Here is a 19,192-nt window from a genome sequence, read left to right as displayed (position 1 = left end):
TCAGAAAGTTCATAATGAACACTATCAGGACTATATTTCTTTAATATATAAGATTTAAACACAAAAACGTCATGCATGTAATTTGACATTAGAAATTATTAAAAAGACTGAGTTTGTAAACTGTACAACGTAGTTTTGGATGAGTAAAGTACAAATGTACATGGATAAACTATGTTGAATTGTTGAACTGTTTATATACATGTATATATATTTAATTATTAGTAAAATACACAGAACCAGGCTGCACGACATAATATTCTTATTGGAAGCCTACAATGTGTTATATTTATTCTTGAGGCTGTACATGCCAAAGCGTACATTGAACCCATAGAAAATTTGATTTGAGCATGTTGAGAAAGGTTGCATTTGAAGTTTTTTTCCAACCACATAAATGGGGATTGAGTTCATGGGACACAATGATGCCCCCACTTGCATACGTAACATGTATAACATTACAAAGGGTCTACATTTACATTTGTCAAATGTTTGTAAGTGATGCTACCCAAATTAGTATTTGATCTGAGTAATGTTAAAAGCATTGTGTTTCAGTGTCATAACATTTGGTTGAGGCACACTAAAGTTAGAGAACGTAAAATTATTTCACGAGGTACATGTAAGATGGAAGTATATATCATATATATGGACAAGGCTAAAACTACAGATGGGGTGAAAACATATGTAATTAAGCTGGTATAACCAGTAATACAGTATTTCTTAAATTCTGGCATCAGTTGTAAAGGTATCATCAATGGTTTAGTTATGGTGTGGTCTTGTGGTAGAACTTGTCTCAAGTGTTAATAGTGTTCAAATCAATTGCTTTTTTCTTAGCTAAAAACATACATATGCATTGTGTCAGTGCTTTTTCTGCAGTGAGAACAGACTGATTATTTTGATGAGAATGTTGTATAAATGTGATGCATCACGAGATTCCAACCACCCAACCATTATTTAATACTAGTGTAGTAGCTAAGATGCAACACCAAAAGGCACATGCATGACCTTTAACAATGGATAAAAGGGTTCAAGGGTAGCTTTAAAGTAGGTGTTTAGTATCACTATGACCAGTTTTTATATCTCATTCCTATGACTTATTGCGTCTATGAAGAAGTTCATGTAATACTTTTACACAAACTGTTTCTTAAATGTGCCAACATAAGGGGACTTGTTTTCAATGAACATGATGAACTGAAACCTTGTGTGGACTACATATATTGAGATATACAAAGACTCTTCACGTCCTTAGTCTAGAAACAACAAGCCTGTAGACCTTCTTGCTATTAGAGAATCTGAAACACTAGGTTGTGACACTAGAACATCTGGTGTACTATAAGATAATTTTTCTTTTGAAATACTAGACATTAGCAGGCAGTTGTGTTGTCAAGATCCTAAAATAATAATATAATTTGGTGTTCTCCAAATATTGTAAACCTGAATACAATTATAGATTGTCCTGTAGTCGTGTCCTGATATGAGAATATAGACTGCAGAAAATTGACTAAGAACATCAGTAGAAAGTCAGCTTTGGCACTATCCCAAACTGAGCAGTGTTGGGGGACATACATTGTACTGTACAACTACATGCCTGTCAAATTTTACCAAAGACATCTTCCTTTTAATATAATTCTTAGACATTTCACGTATGTACATTTGTAGAATTCCCAGCTTCAGTAAATAGCCAACATTACATATCTTAAAACTAATATGTTTATTTGCGGATGGAAAATCCCAAATCTTTGTTGAGACGGGAAAAACAGTTTGCACAAACACCAGAAAGTTCGCACATGCACATTTTTAAAACTTTTTCTATCACCTCAAACTTATTACATACCTAGGTCTCATTGCCATTTTCAACCCCAGATTTTGTGACATATGTCCATTAATGTTGAAATATGTATAAGAACATTTGTGACATATCGTTCCACAAATGTGAAACACTGTCCCAGATTGCAAGCATCGTCTACATTTTTTCACAGTTTATATAGCGTTTAACAATATTTCAAACAAAAGTTAGTAAATTCAAAGCGAGAAAAGATCCAGTTTAACATAAATATCCATTGGCTATAAAAATGACGTGAAATAAGTCAGTTTTTTCGGTTTATCGTTACATGTTTCTAATGTCTCAGCACTTTTTCCACCATTTTAGACTATTTACAGATACCTGAAAATTCATACGCGCTGTCAACATTAACTTTTTGTCACAAATTGGAGATCTTTTGTAAAGGATATTATATCAAATACTTATAGATTAAAACGAAAATAAAAGACATCGCTCAAGATTTGTAAAAAGTTTACATATTCTATATAAAAACATCGGACGTTTTCTGAGTAAATAGGGAGGTGAAGGTCAGTCATCATGTGACCAAATTTGGACGAGTTATTTGATGTGGCGCGACTTTCATTTGTATTTTTTTGGTTGAAAACAAATTTAATTTAGGCCTACTTTTGCAAATTGCATTAAAGGTTTATTTTTTTCTTCAAAAAAGCGCTTTTATCTTTACGAGCTCCGGAGAAGTCGAGGGGGTAGTTCCTAATATAAACTTCGGGAATCGAAAAAAATAAATAAATAATAAAACGCCTAACTATGTCAGTCAAGTTGGCAGGATTATTTTATTCTGTCAATAGAACGGAACTATAGTCTATAAACTACTATAATACAAGTGAATGGTTTAGCTAGCTTTAGATATAGGTTTAACGCATTGTTTTCTTCGGAAAATGCTGTACCAATTAGGTCGATCAGGAATATGCAATTTGAAATCGCACGTGGCAGGTGAATTCGACTCTTAATATACGATTGCCAGGCGTTGGTGATCGTTGGTTCTCTCCGGGCTTTCGATCAACATTCGGGAATTTCCTGTTAATAAAAACTGGTGATAACAAAATAGCCAATGCTACTGAAAGTGTCTTTGAACAACCATTCGGCAATATAAATGAATACTAGTATATATTTCGACTCTTAAACTATTCAAGTGTCCATCTTAAATTGAGGTAAATTATATGGCCTAACAAATACCGTTTCGAATCCTAACATCAATGAAGTGACATTCATTGTCGAAATCCGGATATGGTGTACAAATTTTGCACCTTTTGTTTGCGATATACTATCGTTTGCGGCAAGTTTGTTGTTTTCTGTTTGATATAAGTATTATACAGACATTACACTGAAAATAAATTAAATTTGTAAATAATTAATCAGATCCATTTTGTTACATCTGTGATCATTTTATTTGGCAATCGTCAATGGAAGTCGGCAGGGTTTAAGAACCTCAGTTGTCCAGTTGACGACCTTTGGTCACTGAAATGCGTTTTGTTAAAAAATTGTAATTTTATTCATTTAACCTTGATTTGATATTTTGTCATACATAATATATATTTATTTATGTGATGTAATATCATGTTAATGTTGGGGAAGACATCATTATACTTGTATTGATTTTCCTGATTTAATAAAAACTTGAAACTTGAATATACTTTGTCACTTTTTTTAGTCTTTTGGAAAATGTTGTTTGAGCTGTATTTAGAACCCTCTACCATGCAAGAAATTTATTTTGCATGCACAAAGTCATGTCTAAAAATTGCAATTTTTACTCAACGCAATCATAGATTTGAACATTGTTTTCAATTTAGACTTATATCTTTAGGTGCATGCATTAGATTGTATTTTATTTCGGTCGACGTTATGACGTTTCTACTCGCTACACGTTTGGTGTGTTTGAGCTTTTGATTTTTTTAGACGTACCGTTTTGATTTTGCCATTTGATTAGGGTGCTTTCCATTTTGAATTTTCCTCGGAGTTCACTATTTTTGTGATTTTACACTACAACGCAATCCGGCTTATCAAACACTTTTTTCTTATTTAATTCTTAAAAATGGTCATTTGAAAAATCGGATGGCAAAATAATGTGTTGCAACGCTTCTTCTAAACTTTACAGATCATTAATTATACTAGATATATTATGAGATCTGATTTGATGATATAAGCTGTAAATGTTTTTCTTGACATTATCTATAGACATTTCTTCAACAAAGTCTATCCCCAATTTGTAGCTTAGTTTTCTATATGGACATTAACAGCAGACTTGGTGTGTATTATTGCTTTGCTCATTGTTGAAGGCCGTACGGTGACCAATAGTTGTTAATGTCTGTGTCATTTTGGTCTTTTGTGGATAGTTGTCTCATTGGCAATCATACCACATCGATGGAGAAACAGCCGAAATGTGCCAAAGTAACTTACTTTGATATTGATATAATTTAAACAACAATATAATTGTCCTTTCCTATATTTAGATATTTACGTTCCACATTAGAAACTTTTTACAAAAATGTCCGACAACACTTTTAAAAGAGACGAGATTTCGTTTCATAATGTTATATAGATGTATTTTTTTGTCAAATGGCTGTTCGTTTACTATTGGGATATCACATTTTAATTTATATATTGATGTTATTTAGGGAAACTGTGAGTTATACTATGCTCCTTAAGTTGACTTAAATGACCTTCAATGATATTTGATTAACCTTTATATTGTTATAGCTGCTGTGACAATTGTTTCCTTTAAAAAAAAAATCCAATACATTCTACATATAAATCCTCGAAGTTATCTATATTGGTAGATGGTCATCAGTGCTCTGATTCCGGACTATGATTTTATTGATCTTAAAAAATAAACCCAACCTTTTTGGAATATTTTAAAACAAAATAATAAAATATCTTGGTATTGTATGATATCAGTAAAACTGTTGAAAAAATCTAACTAAAATAGAAGTAAAATTTTACATACGAAACACATTTGTAATTCAAAAATGATTTTACGACTTCACTGCAAGACACGAGAGGAAAAAACTACAAATGAACCAGTTCTAATGATGCATGGTGAACGATCTCATGGATATACCATGTGACAAATAACGAACACTTATGACACACATTACAAGATCCGAATAGACCAAGGATTTGTATAGGCACTTACTATCAGAGGCGGATTTAGAAGGGGAGGCCCAGGGGGCTCGGCCCCCCTTTTCAGGGAAAAATTTGGTTGATTATATAGGGAATCACTGGAGCATGATCGGAGCGGGCCTCCTCTTATGCAGTCAGTGAGCCCCAACTTATGGACATTTCTGGATCCGCCACTGACTATACAAATTTTTGTGTAGACCAAGAAGTTCAAACACGCAATACTCAAAAAAGGCAAATGGATTTAAAGACAGTCCTCCAAAAAACTATGTTAACCTGGACCTCTATGCAAACTATAGTGTAGCTGAGGTTCTCCATGTTTGCACTATATATTTTTTAAATTTTCAATCCTCCTTTCCCGGCCCTGCGATTCAAACGAAGTACTGTAATTATGCAGGCGGGGATATCTTCCTAGATACCATCACGGAAATCGGATTGATTCAGCCCAGATCAGTTAAAGCTCGTGTGATTGGAACCAGAGACTTTCTATACTAGAAATAGTAAGTAGTGTCGGTTAGTATGGAAAGTCCCAGATTGGGAAAGTCCCTGTTGGAACCCAATGTTCTTCAAATTTTTGTCTCCATAGTTTTTGTTACACTCGTTTATATCTATCATCGCTACTTTTTAGGAAAAGGGGGGGGGGGGGTGTCTTTTTAGGACTATCTTCTTAATTATTCTTTTTCTTGGGCTCATTAGTATGCTGTAAATGTGGTCAGGATTGACAGTCCTACCTGGAACTTTTATACTAACTAGTTATACCAATATATTATGTCCCAGGTCCAACGTACAGGTAGGTGAAACAAATAAGCATAAATCAGTGAGAATAATCCGAAAAGATTCATTTAAAGAATAAAGTCGGGTGCAGGTAATTTCGTAACTAGTCGATTCTTAACTTACTAGGTCATTTCGTACCTGAGACGTTTTGTAACCTTATATCAATTTATAATAATAATAATACGAGTCGTAGGTTACTTAAATAATAATAAAAAGACCTATTGATGTACATATATATCTATATTTATTTATTAAATAATTGATTGCACATAACTTTACACTTTACAAGTACAGTTTTGCACACATGCGAATAGAACAGAAGAATTTAAATTGACAATCATCATTTAGATGTACCCCGTCTTTATCAAAGTATTTAGTCTTGATGTCTCCAATACTTACACCACTCATCTTTATGTTGCTGAGTTCTTTATTAATCTTCTTTTTTTTTTCTATCATAAGCTGTTTCTTTTATGTTTCTTGTTTTTAGTCTGACGATATTGGAGCCTATAACTATAGAAGGAACACATAAGCGCTTGGCATCTTTTGCGAGTTGTATTATCTCTGAGGCTGGGTGTGATGCAGATAATTTGTCACATATGTCATTCTCCCTAATCTGTATGAAAACAAAGTCTGATTTAAATTTCTTCACTATGTGGAGATCAAAATGTCTCAATGACTTTACTTTTCTCCCGCCTACCCCGTGAAGCTTTGTTTCGACAGAACTTGATAAGTCGGATTGAGAGGGATGGCACAACGACCTTAACACCCAAGCTGTCATCGGCAACCCTCCGTTCTATCTATGTCGACTTTTACACAGGGAGACATCGTTTCTTCCTCTACAGATCAAGTTAGTATCCGATGGTAAACTAAAAAGGTATCAGCATGTGAGGACCCACTACATACAAGGGCGGCATTTTCTCATTCTGGGATAAATACACTCAAAACCAGATGTCCTGTAGTACATTGTTAAGGAGATGTGCTTTTGTATACGGACCAACTGCTCCTGCTGCTCCGGCCAACTAATACTTTGTTTCATGTTTATACCAGGGGTTTTCGGATGAAAAATCAGGCTTTATGCCAGTATAAACATGCAAACAAAGAACAACATAGTGATGTTTCTGAAAAAAAGAAAAGGGAATAGAGTAAGATAAGTGTTCTAATAAAACTTTGAAACAAAACAAAAACCGAGTTTAACTCCGTCAACGCCAGTCTCCAGCCTGGGTGAAAAAGGAGGAGGGTTATGCATTGGCATGTAAAAGTGAGAAAAAAGTAGAAAATAATTATTTTTAGGTCGTGTGTCATAGGTCATGTGCCATTAATCAACTTAATCACTTTACACCTACAATAATTACTTTTTATTAACTGTCATTAGTTGTCATAAAAACATTAAAGCTGTCACCGAGCGTAGTTACCAATTAGCCAATAATTAAAAAGATATAAGAAAGTTTTAAATTAAAAACATTACAATATTGTTATTATTAGATGAACGATTTGATCATTTATAAATAATAACTTTAATAATTAATTTAAAATACCAGGTACGAAACGTCTCAGTTACAAATCAATGTAGTTACGAATCGACCAGGTACGAAACGACATGCCTTAAAAATGCATTCTTTGAAGAATTTATTTTTTTTGTCGAATAATGTTCAAAGGGCGCTTAGTCTCTTCTTTTAACATGACATTCGCGCGGGAACCTTTAAAGAAGTCAGAGTTGTGCCCCGTTGGCCACATCTGAAGGTGATTTCCCCCACGCTTATAATCTTCCCACAATGCATCATTCTGCTTCAAAAATGGAGTCTAAGTTTGAAGTCGGAGACCTAGTCTGGTAAGAAAACATAGTAAAACGCAACTGAAATGATTTAATTTAGAAACTTATATAATGCAATACAAAAAATAACAATCTTTCATTTATATTTTTAAGGGCGAAGATGAAAGGATTCCCCTCATGGCCAGGAAAGGTAAGATTACTTCGACCTCTTGCCAGACCGGCATGTCAACAATCTTAACAAATGCCAAAAGAGCTTAGAAAGGACACTTTCAATTGCTTTCTGTAGTTATTAGTCATTATATATCATTCATTGAACATAAAAAATGTAAATCTTATCTCTGTGATTACTTGCAGCAGATATATTTGATGTTAAAAATCCCATTAACTCGGTCAGAGCAGAGTAATCTCCCCTGAGATTGAAATTATGCCTTTGTTTCAATAATCATTTTAAAGTTCATCAAAAGGAATTGACAAATATGGTTGTGTTTGTGCATTAAAATCCTTAAAAATCTACTTAGAATACAGACACACTTGTGCATTAATTTAAGGAGACTTAAGCTTTATTTAAAAATTATATGCATTTTATGTTTCAGACTTGTGCTTATTTGGTGTTAATTTTTTTCAAGCAATCAAGTCAGAAAATTGCAAAATGAACACCTGTGTTGTACTTGAAAGGTTCCACATTTTGAATTACCTGTTGATTTGCAAATAACTTTTCTATATTAATCAATACAGTTTTTTTTTACATTTATCAAGTTTTTATAATACATGTAATATATACAAATACAAATATTTTATTGGCACAAACTTAATTAACAATAATTGTCAACGGCCCATATATATGATGGAGCTCTGGAAAAAATTCTTTCCCCATCTTAGTTTATTATGGCATCCCTTGCTGGAATAAAAAAAAATGAACAGCAGAATTCAGTAAAGAATTAATAATCTGAAAATGCAATTAAATTAAGTTGTATTAATCTTGATTCAGCCATTTCTTAGACAAATGTTAATTCATACAATAAAACTACAAGCCTGATGTTTGAACAAACAAGTAAGGAAAACAAATATGATATACAGCAACAAGTGAACAACAACCACTAAATTCCAGGATTTTGACTTGTGACAGGTACATTTACAGAATGTGACATGGTTAAACATGGTGCTGAACCCTTTGATATTTGCTATTTTAAATCTCAAAATGAAATACATCTATAAAAGCATGACTTCCATACAATTGACATGAGTCTCCTGAATTCCATATAAATCTTCTAATATCTATGAAAAGTAAATTTTACACAGCATCTTTCAAATATTTACATTGAATTGTAAAATTTAATGATAATTTTTGCTAATGTGAGCAGTCATGGCAGTTGAAATGATTTAACAATTTTTATGTTAAAAGTGTTCCCAATATACATGAGGCATTTGTATAAGATGTTCGAAATAACTTGCATTAATTGAAATTCAACGTAATTTGAACATCTTTAATAAATATCCAGTGTAAAGGTAAAAAATTACAAATTAATTCTTTAAAAAAATGTACATTTAACAAAGAACTTTTAAATTGGGCTTGGAATGTACATTTTAGCATTCATTTAGATTTAAGCCAATGATTGTGATGTATAGTAAGTAAATAATTAGTTGAAGAATACCCAACTACACTTAACCTACTCAAGGTTATGATGCAAAGTTAAGTGGTTCTATTAATACACATGTACTATTTTCTAAAAATCATTTTGACACTCAGAATTTCAAAAACAAGAAAAAATGATTAAACACTTCTTGATATATTGGTATATTCAGAGGTACATTTTTGCAATAAATCTTTATGAAAACTTTAATTGAATAACATTTTAATGATTATATTTTGTAGGTCATTGCTCCTAAAGATGAGGTTAAGAAACCTCTGAAGAAAACACTACATCACTTTGTCTTCTTCTTTGGATCAGAAAACTAGTGAGTAAAAACATTGAAAGAATATCTGTCGATGATGCTAGATGTTGTTTTGTTTGTTTTTACCATTTTAAGGGAAAATGGTTATTTTTAACCAAACACTGAATAGATAACAGTAATCAATCCAGGTACTTTTTAGTTGCTTAACATTTGAGAATTACAGATATTGACAAATTGCAACTGCACAGGATAGGTTGATATCTCGTAGACCAAAAAAAACATCGTCAGGGGAGGAGTGCTACCTTCGCTTTACGTCAACTCATGACAAGTTTTTTTTGGCCTCAAAATGTAGTGCATGACTAAGGGCAGCTGCTGGTGTGCCTGCCAATCCTTCATTAGTGCACTTGGGGCATGGCTGAGAAATTGATTTTGAATAACACTATACTCATTTCCGTATCATGACCATCCCGGCGCTCTATACAAAGAAAATCCTAATGAATGTCAGTGATAAAAATTCATGTTGCTTCTGACATGTCATAATTTCATTTTGTTATTATTAAAATTGTATGTTATGATCTTGTAATAAAATAAAATTTCACACTTTTGTTGCTTAACCTTTTTGGCTCAGTATATAAGCTAGAATAAAGTTTATTTTGCTGTTTTAGTGCCTGGATTCCAGAAGAGAATATTTATTTATATGCAGCCAACAGAAACAAGTTTAAATTGAACAGTAGAATACCTAAAGGATACAAGGAGGCGTTGGAGGCCATAGAAGATGAAGTGAAAGCACAGCCTGCTACAGTAGGTCTCAAGGGTTAGGCCCAGAATGTGTCACAACTTACAATAGTGGGTTGGGGGTATTAATTTTTCATGTCCGTCTCTGTTTTCCTGTCTGGTTTCAGGTTTAAGATACTGTAAATTCAGAGGTTTTTATTATCAAGATAAGTTTGACTGGTTAATAAGTAACAAATGTTAATATCTCAATGACACTTAAAATAGCACAAAATGCAATTAAAAACACAATTCTGTCAAGATTTTGCAATTGATGGGTGACTTTCACTGATTTCATCAATTGTTGGAGTTGAATCCTGAGTTATGGGGAATTTCAGCACTAAAAGGCAATCATGTTGATGCAAATAAAATTTAACTACATGGTTAAAAAAGAAGAGATCATTTGTAGCTTTTTCTGTGTATAAAAGTTTTTGGTGCAGGATAAAATTATTTTTGTGAGCTTTCGTATAATTGCATTCCATACAAGGAAGAAAAGTGATGCAATCAATCAAGTGTTGAACTTAGAAGAGCCCTGAGTTTATATTATATTTTTTTCTCAGAAAAACTCCAGGACACTGGAACTACCATCTATAGACGAAGAGTTGGCCCAGATTTTCCCAGGAAGTTCAGATAGTCCTATCAAAGATTACTCTAGAGAACCAATGGGTGGCAAGAAACCAAAGGTGAAAACAAGTTGATCTCAATAAATTACTGGGGCTTTCCTTAAAGTGTTCATGTTAAAGGATCTTCTACATTGCATATATAAAAGTATTAATTTATTTTTGTACAAATCTGTCAAATGTGTACCATAATTGGTACAATAAACATACAAGTATGTACTTCTATAGAAATAATTTGAAATTATTAAGGAAATGTAAGGTTCAACAGGGAGGTGAAAAAAACCCTGCATGAATAATTTTCAAACTATAACTATGTATATTTATATATTTATTACATATACAAGCAGAGGTGGGGTATCTTCTTCATTTGTTTCAGTAATGCTAATTATGCCTATGGAAACTATAACAGATAGACAGTACTCTGCAGCTCATTGAACAAAAACACTTTTCTACTAAAAATACCTTGTAACTTTTATATCTGTTCTTATGTTACTTACAACTGATCATCATTAACTGTAAATATTAAAATAAGTCAAATAATTAACTTTTTTTATATTTTATAAATTTATGTCATATTTCTTTAATATTTTATTATTATTATCAGTTGAAAAAAGATGCAACACCAGTCAAAGATAAGAAAGAAAGAAAGGTGAGTTACTTTAAGCGTTGTTATATAGATTCCACCACTGCAACAAGTGTGTTAAGATAATTCTCTGTAGAGACAGTTTTAACCCTGCCATATTATTTATGTATGTGCCTGTCCCAAGTCAGGAGCGTTTAACACCGCCACATTATTTATGTATGTGTCTGTCCCAAGTCAGGAGCCTGTAATTCAGTGGTTGTCGTTTGTTTATGTGTTGCATATTTGTTTTTCATTCATTTTTTTATATAAATAATGCTGTTAGTTTTCTCGTTTGAATTGTTTTACATTGTCATATCTGGGCTATTTATAGCTGACTATGCGGTATGGGCTTTGCTCATTGTTGAAGGCCGTACAGTGACATATAGTTGTTAATATCTGTGTCATTTTGATCTCTTGTGGACAGTTGTCTCATTGACAATCATACCACATCTTCGTTTTTAAATTTTAATATTTGAGGTGTGAGGCTTGCTGAGCTTTTTATATACTTGAAAACTAACTGCTGAGAAATGTTGTAGTACAAGACTTATAGTGGTTGAATCTATTTCTCTAATGATTTTTATCCATCCTTTTGAGTTTTCAAAGATTTGCAGAAAGTTGTGTTCTTTACATGTTACATCATACGACATGGTCACCTTTTTTCATGACGTCACAATAGGAAAATTCAGAAGAAACGGCTACATAATTAATTTTCGACCAATATTTGCCGAAACAGATATATTCCACTAGTGAGGAGAAATATTTTTCTCACACCGATTAAGAAATCTGAAAATAGCACAAAAATTAGAGAAAATCATATCTGTCACTAAATTACCTGTTAGCATTGTGCATTTGGAGACCTGTTTCTCTATTTTTTTTCAAAACTACTTGATACAACCTAAAAGAGAGACAAAGATGCTGTAATTCTCAAATCATTCACAGAAAACTAAAAGACAGTAACAGAAACTATCAGTTTTATTGTTGAAAAAGCGAGATGTAGAGATCCTACATCCGTCCTCAGTGTTAGTGTCCACAAATATTCACTCTGTGGTTAAATTATTTAAAGTTCTGATAAATTACTTCAACTGTCCTGCATGTCTACCAAACTTAACCAAAAGCTTTATGGTGACTTGAAAAACACTGGTATCACTCAGATTACAATTCTACCTTGACAGGTAAGTTTGTATTTAGCCTATAAAATACTTATTTAGCCTTGAGAATTGAAAGGTCAGTTTATCCCATTCATACAATAGAAGTTGATAAATTTGGCTTCATGCCATTTACCTTGTCCAAAATTAAGGTCACTTTATTGTTATTGTGATATTGTTAAAGTACAAAAGAACCCTATATTCTGACCAATACTTAAAACTTTGTGCATCTTGATTTAATTGTTAAAAATCTGTTAATGTTGAATTTTAGGGGTTATTTTAGGCCTTTTAATTGCATATTTCTTTACATGGTAGTTTTTTTTTCAGATATAAAAAAACCTATCTGCTTGACTGTTATAGAAATAGACTATGCTTGCAGGGTCTTGTTTTCTGTTTACACCAAATCTGACAGATTATTATTAAGTTGCAAAATATTATAAATGAGACTCAGCTGAAATTTTTTCTATCTTTAAATGTGCATTGAACAATGTTGATGGTTAAAATAATCATAATGTGAACAAGAATGAAGAAAACATCTTGGTCCCAAAAAAAAACATCATCAACCAGGATATAATATTCCAAATTTTAATTTATTATACTAATATCAGTTGAAATCTCAAGCCACTATTTTGCATGTTAACAATGTAGGTCATGTCCCAACAGAAAATCAATGAATTTGACAGTACAATGTACTCTTAGCACAAACACATAAGGTCACTGTGAAATAGACATATAGGGCAAGAAACGGTCAGTTATACCAAACCAGTTTGACTAGATGTCTAGTTTAAAACCAGTTTGACTAGATGTGTCCTATATTTTGACAATGTAAATGACATGAGGACCTGCATGGGTTTTTTAATATCTGTATTCTTTAAATTTTTAGGGCATTTTTCTTTTAATAGCCTTAAAAATAACTCTCATTCTGTAAAGCAAATTCTCATGAAAAGGATTTTACTATATAGTCTTTCTGTTACAAGATTATTTATCAATTATGCACATTGATCATTATATCATCGATATTGCATTACAGTTACCTAAGTTTCCTTTTTATTTTGCACATTTATTCTTTATACTTTTGCACTGCATTATTCTCTATTCTTTATTTTGTTGTTCATTTTCTCTATTCTCTATTTTTTGTTGCTATTACATTTATTCTCTATTCTGTAAACCCCATTCTGACCCTTATAGGTAAACTTCTATTGTATGAATGGGATAAACTGACCTTTCAATTCATAAGACAGTAAATTTTGAAGAAAAAAAATTCTGTTTATCCATATTTTACTTATAAATGGACTTAGTTTTGCTGCCAGTTAACATAACATTCACTCTATAGTTATGCCCCACCTACAATAGTAGTGGGGCATTATGTTTTCTGGTCTGCATCCGTTCGTCTGTCTGTCCAGCTTCAGGTTAAAGTTTTTGGTCAAGGTAGTTTTTAATGAAGTTGAAGTCCAATCAACTTGAAACTTAGTACACATGTTCCCTATGCTATGATCTTTCTAATTTTAATGCCAAATTAGAGTTTTTACCCCAATTTCAGGGTCCACTGAACAAAGAAAATGATAGTGCGAGTTGGGCCCCGTGTACTGGGGACACATTCTTGTTTTATATCCTTCTAAAACTATTCTGGATTTGTACCAAACTTTGACAGAAGTTTAGTGTTGCATGATCAAAAGCTAGTATCTTAAAGGAAATTTTACTAAAAAATTTATTTCCTGTTTTTCCCTATCTTACTTACAAAAGGACTTAGTTTTCCTTCCAGTTAAAATTCATACAGTCTGCATTTAGTTTCTAAAACTTTTATTAGATTTATAACCATCCTTGATTTTTACCGAACTTGGACAGAAGCTTCTTACAATTAAAGATAGTATCTTGAGGAAACCACCCATTTTTGTAGCAAAAGCAAGACATGGTGATCCTACATTTCGTCGTATTCTATCAGACTGAAAACATAGACTATAGCAAAAGTAGACGAGGCACTAGGTTCCTGGTTACCCTTAAGAATTTTTTTTCTCACATGAATAATTTAATTAAATATAGTAATATTTTATTTTAGTCCATAGGCACAGGAACTGTTGGTCGACCTCCAAAAGTAAAAGATGAGACAAATAGAAAGGTTTGTCTGATAGCTACATAAGATATCAGTATTCATTGAGCTACATAAGATATCAGTATTCATTGAGCTACATAAGATATCAATATTCATTGAGCTACATAAGATATCAGTATTCATTGAGCTACATAAGATATCAGTATTCATTGAGCTACATAAGATATCAATATTCATTGAGCACTGTTGAGCATGTTGAGCTACATTAGATATCAGTATTCATTGAGCTACATTAGATATCTGTATTCATCGAGCTACATTAGATATCAGTATTCATTGAGCTACATTAGATATCATTATTCATCAAGCCACATATAGATATCAGTATTCATTGAGCTACATAAGATATCAGCATTCATAGATGGTCATTAAACTGCAAAATCTGCACACCAGAATTTTTTTAACAGTCCTCAAAATTAGCACAGGACCAACAGGACATATCCTGTTTTAAGAATTTATTTGATGCTGCTGAATTTTGTTAATTTTGTAATACATTCCTAAGAAAAATTTGATGAATGCCAAACCACAATTTCTATGACTGTTTAAGAAGGGTGAAACAAGGAGAACCTTTGAGACAGTCTTTTATATCCTTTCTACATGAAACAAAATGATAAAAACAATAACATAATTCAATTCAAAAATGTTTGAAAATAGACATGATATTACCAAACTTAGAATAAGTGATCATAATTTTTGATTTAAAAAGGGATACTTAGTTGATCATTATTTTTGACTGATAGACCAATTTGACAATCAACATACTAATAATTTTTCAGAGTACTGGTTCATTGCCTGTGAAAAAGAGAATGTCATCTTTAAGTGAGGAAGAATTGAAAGCCAAGAAACAAAAGTTGTTTGCAGAAGGAAGAATGAACACAAAAATCAAAGCTAAACCTTCCACAAATTCAGTACAGGTAATAAAATTACGCTACAGTTGCAGAGGCGTATCAACTAAAAATACAGAATGTCTTTCTCAGAAAAATCATGTTGTATTGGAAGACAACTATTGTTATGCCCCACCTACGATACCACCTACGATAGTAGAGGGGCATTATGTTTTCTGGTGTGTTCGTCCGTCTGTCTGTCTGTTCGTTCGTCCGTCTGTCCCGCTTCAGGTTAAAGTTTTTGGTCAAGGTAGTTTTTGATGAAGTTGAAGTCCAATCAACTTGAAACTTAGTATACATGTGCCCTATGATATGATCTTTCTAATTTGAATGCCAAATTATAGTTTTGACCCCAATTTTACGGTTCACTGAACATAGAAAATGATAGTGCAAATTTCAGGTTAAAGTTTTTGGTCAAGGTAGTTTTTGATGAAGTTGAAGTCCAATCAACTTGAAACTTAGTATACATGTGCCCTATGATATGATCTTTCTAATTTAAATGCCAATTTATAGTTTTGACCCCAATTTTACGGTTCACTGAACATAGAAAATGATAGTGCAAATTTCAGGTTAAAGTTTTTGGTCAAGGTAGTATTTGATTAAGTAGAAGTCCAATCAACTTGAAACTTAGTATACATGTTCCCTTTGATAAGATCATTCTAATTTTAATGCCAAATTAGAGAATTTATTCCAATTTCATGGTCCACTAAACATAGAAAATGATAGTGCGAGTGGGGCATCCGTGTACTGTGGACACATTCTTGTTATACACCTGTTTAAGGGATGTATTATGGTATACTGTTGTCCGTCTGTTGTTAACACGTTAGATAATAACTACAAAACGCTTTAACCAATTTGCATGAAATTCCCGTGAATTGTTTTTATCTGTTGACGTAAGCTCACTTTGGTTTTTTTTATAAATTTAAGATTTTACTTTTCTGAGTTATAGGATTTTATTAATAAAAAAGGGTTGATTTTGATAGGACCGCAAAAATATTTTGCCTCGTATAATGCTATCATGTTGTCGTCATCATCCGAAGACGCATGGTATCCAGATAATAACTTTAGTATAAGTAAATAGAAATCAAAAAAATTATAACACAATGTTTATAACCACAAAAGGAAGGTTGGGATTGATTTGGGGGTTTATGGTTTAGAAGTTTAGAAATAAGGGACAAAAAAAGGGGCCCAAGTAAGCATATTTATAGTTTCCAGTCAATAACTTGTGTTTAAGTGTATAAATCTCTCTGAAATTACACCACACAGGATGGTTATAGGGGGTTATGGCTCAAACATTTAGGAATTGGGGGCCAAAAGGGGCACAAATGAGTATTTTTCTTGGTTTTTGTCGAGCCTTCGACTTAAGTCGAAAAAGCGAGACTAAGCGATCCTACATTCCGTCGTCGTCGTAGTCGTTGGCGTCCACAAATATTCACTCTGTGGTTAAAGTTTTTGAAATTTTAATAACTTTCTTAAACTATACTGAATTTCTACCAAACTTGGACAGAAGCTTGTTTATGATCATAAGAAAGTATCCAGAAGTAAATTTTGTAAAAATAAAATTCCATTTTTTCCGTATTTTACTTATAAATGGACTTAGTTTTTCTGCGAGGAAACATTATATTCACTTTGTGGTTAAAGTTTTTCAAATTTTAATAACTTTCATAAACTGTCCTTGATTTGTACCAAACTTGGACAGAAGCCTTTTTATGATCATAAGATAGTATCAAGAAGAAAATTTTGTAAAAATAAATTTCAACTTTTCCGTATTTTACTTATAAATGGACTTAGTTTTTCTGCGAGGAAACATTACATTCACTCTGTGGTTAAAGTTTTTAAAATTTTGATAACTTTCATAAACTATCCTTGATTTGTACCAAACTTGGACAAAAGCTTTTTTATGATCATAAGATAGTATCAAGAAGAAAATTTTGTAAAAATAAATTTCTACTTTTCCGTATTTTACTTATAAATGGACTTAGTTTTTTTGCCAGAAACAAAACATTCACTCTGTGGTTTAAGTTTTTAAAATTTGTATAATGTTCTTAAACTATCCTGGATTTCTTCCAAACTTAGACAAAAGCTTTTTTCTGATCATAAGATATTATTCAGAAGTAAATTTTGTGAAAAAAAAAATTAACTTTTTCCTTATTTTACTTATAAATGGACTTAGTTATTCTTCAGTTAAAGTTTATAAAACATTTATTAGATTCATTAACTATCCTGGATTTTTTTTCCAAACTTGGAAGCTTCTTTCAATCAAAAGACAGTATCGAGAGGAACATTTTTATTGATGTTTTTCCTCATTTTTGTTGAGTCTGGGATTAACAGCAAAAGTAGGCGAGACACTGGGTTCCGTGGAACCCTTACGAATTTTTGCACAATAACTTTAGTACAAGTAAATAAAAATCTATGAAATTTAAACACAAGGTTTATGACCACAAAAGGAAGGTTGGTATAGATTATGGAAGTTTTGGTCCCAACAGTATAGGAACTAGGGTCCAAAAAGGTCTAAAATTAAACTTTGTTTGATTTCATCAAAAATTGAAATATTGGGGTTCTTTGATATATATATATGCCAAATATATCCATGTATTTAGATTCTTAATTTTTTATCCTGTTTTGAAATTGGTCTACATTAAGGTCTAAAGGGGTCAAAATTAAACTTAGATTGATTTGAACAATAATTGAAATCTTGGGGTTCTTTGATATGCTGAATCTAAACTTATAATTTTGATTATGGGCCCAGTTTTCAAGTTGGTCCAAACCGGTGTCCAAAATTTAACTTTATTGGATTTCATCAAAAATTGTATTCTTGGGGTTCTTTTATATTCTAAATCTAACCATGTGTTTAGATTTTGGATATTGGATCATAATAGGTGAATGTCCAATTTAATTTTTTTAGTTCTTAGACCAGATTCATTCTGTGTCAGAAGCCTATTCTGTGTCAACTATTTAATCACAATCCAAATTCAGAGTTGTATCAAGCTTGAATGTTGTGTCCATACTTGCCCAAACTGTTCAGGGTTCGACCTGTGCAGTCATATCAAGTTGTTGAGCCTTTGTATTTTGTCAAAAAATGAGACATAGCGATCCTACATTCCGTTGGCGGCGTCCAAAATATTCACTCTGTGGTTAAAGTTTTTGAAATTTTAACAACTTTTTTAAACTGTCCTGGATTTCTACCAAACTTGGACAGAAACTTGTTTATCATCATAAGATAGTATCCAGAAGAAAATTTTGTAAAAAAAAAACCCCGCTTTTTCCGTATTTTACTTATAAATGAACTTAGTTTTTCTGCAGGAAACATAACATTCACTTGTGGTTAAAGTTTTTAAAATTTTAATAACTTTTTAAACTATCCTGGATTTCTAGTAAACTTGGACAGAAGCTTTTATATGATCCTTAGATATCCAGAAATAAATTTTGTTAAAAAAAAGAATTGAATTTTTCTGTATTTAACATATAAATGAACTTAGTTTTTATTTTTATGCCCCACCTACGATAGTAGAGGGGCATTATGTTTTCTGGTCTCTGCCTCCGTCTGTCTGTGCGTCCGTCCGTTCGCTTCAGGTTAAAGTTTTTGGTCAAGGTAGTTTTTGAAGAAGTTGAAGTCCAATCAACTTGAAACTTAGTACACATGTTCCCCAT

The 19,192-nt window shown here is 32.2% G+C and overlaps 2 protein-coding genes across 2 annotated transcripts in view; one reads left to right on the top strand and one right to left on the bottom strand.

Annotated features, from left to right (window-relative positions):
* LOC139486832 (AF4/FMR2 family member 1-like) overlaps positions 1-2,309 on the bottom strand; it is a 68,763-nt gene extending 66,454 nt beyond the window's left edge. The window contains exon 1 of the mRNA XM_071271837.1: positions 1,829-2,309. Coding sequence (XP_071127938.1) covers positions 1,829-1,869 — 41 coding nt within the window. The 5' untranslated portion in view covers positions 1,870-2,309. The remainder of the gene's footprint in view (positions 1-1,828) is intronic.
* A 5,173-nt stretch (positions 2,310-7,482) lies between these two features.
* The window catches only part of LOC139486831 (uncharacterized), a 45,095-nt gene continuing 33,385 nt past the window's right edge, over positions 7,483-19,192 (top strand). The window contains exons 1-8 of the mRNA XM_071271836.1: positions 7,483-7,553; positions 7,650-7,686; positions 9,370-9,452; positions 10,055-10,190; positions 10,721-10,843; positions 11,385-11,429; positions 14,604-14,663; positions 15,434-15,571. Coding sequence (XP_071127937.1) covers positions 7,498-7,553; positions 7,650-7,686; positions 9,370-9,452; positions 10,055-10,190; positions 10,721-10,843; positions 11,385-11,429; positions 14,604-14,663; positions 15,434-15,571 — 678 coding nt within the window. The 5' untranslated portion in view covers positions 7,483-7,497. The remainder of the gene's footprint in view (positions 7,554-7,649; positions 7,687-9,369; positions 9,453-10,054; positions 10,191-10,720; positions 10,844-11,384; positions 11,430-14,603; positions 14,664-15,433; positions 15,572-19,192) is intronic.

This window comes from Mytilus edulis, chromosome 8 (assembly GCF_963676685.1).
Source record: "Mytilus edulis chromosome 8, xbMytEdul2.2, whole genome shotgun sequence".
Classification (NCBI taxonomy): Eukaryota; Metazoa; Mollusca; class Bivalvia; order Mytilida; family Mytilidae; genus Mytilus; species Mytilus edulis.
Note: the sequence above shows the minus strand (reverse complement) of the source record. Positions and strands in the feature narration are given on the sequence as shown.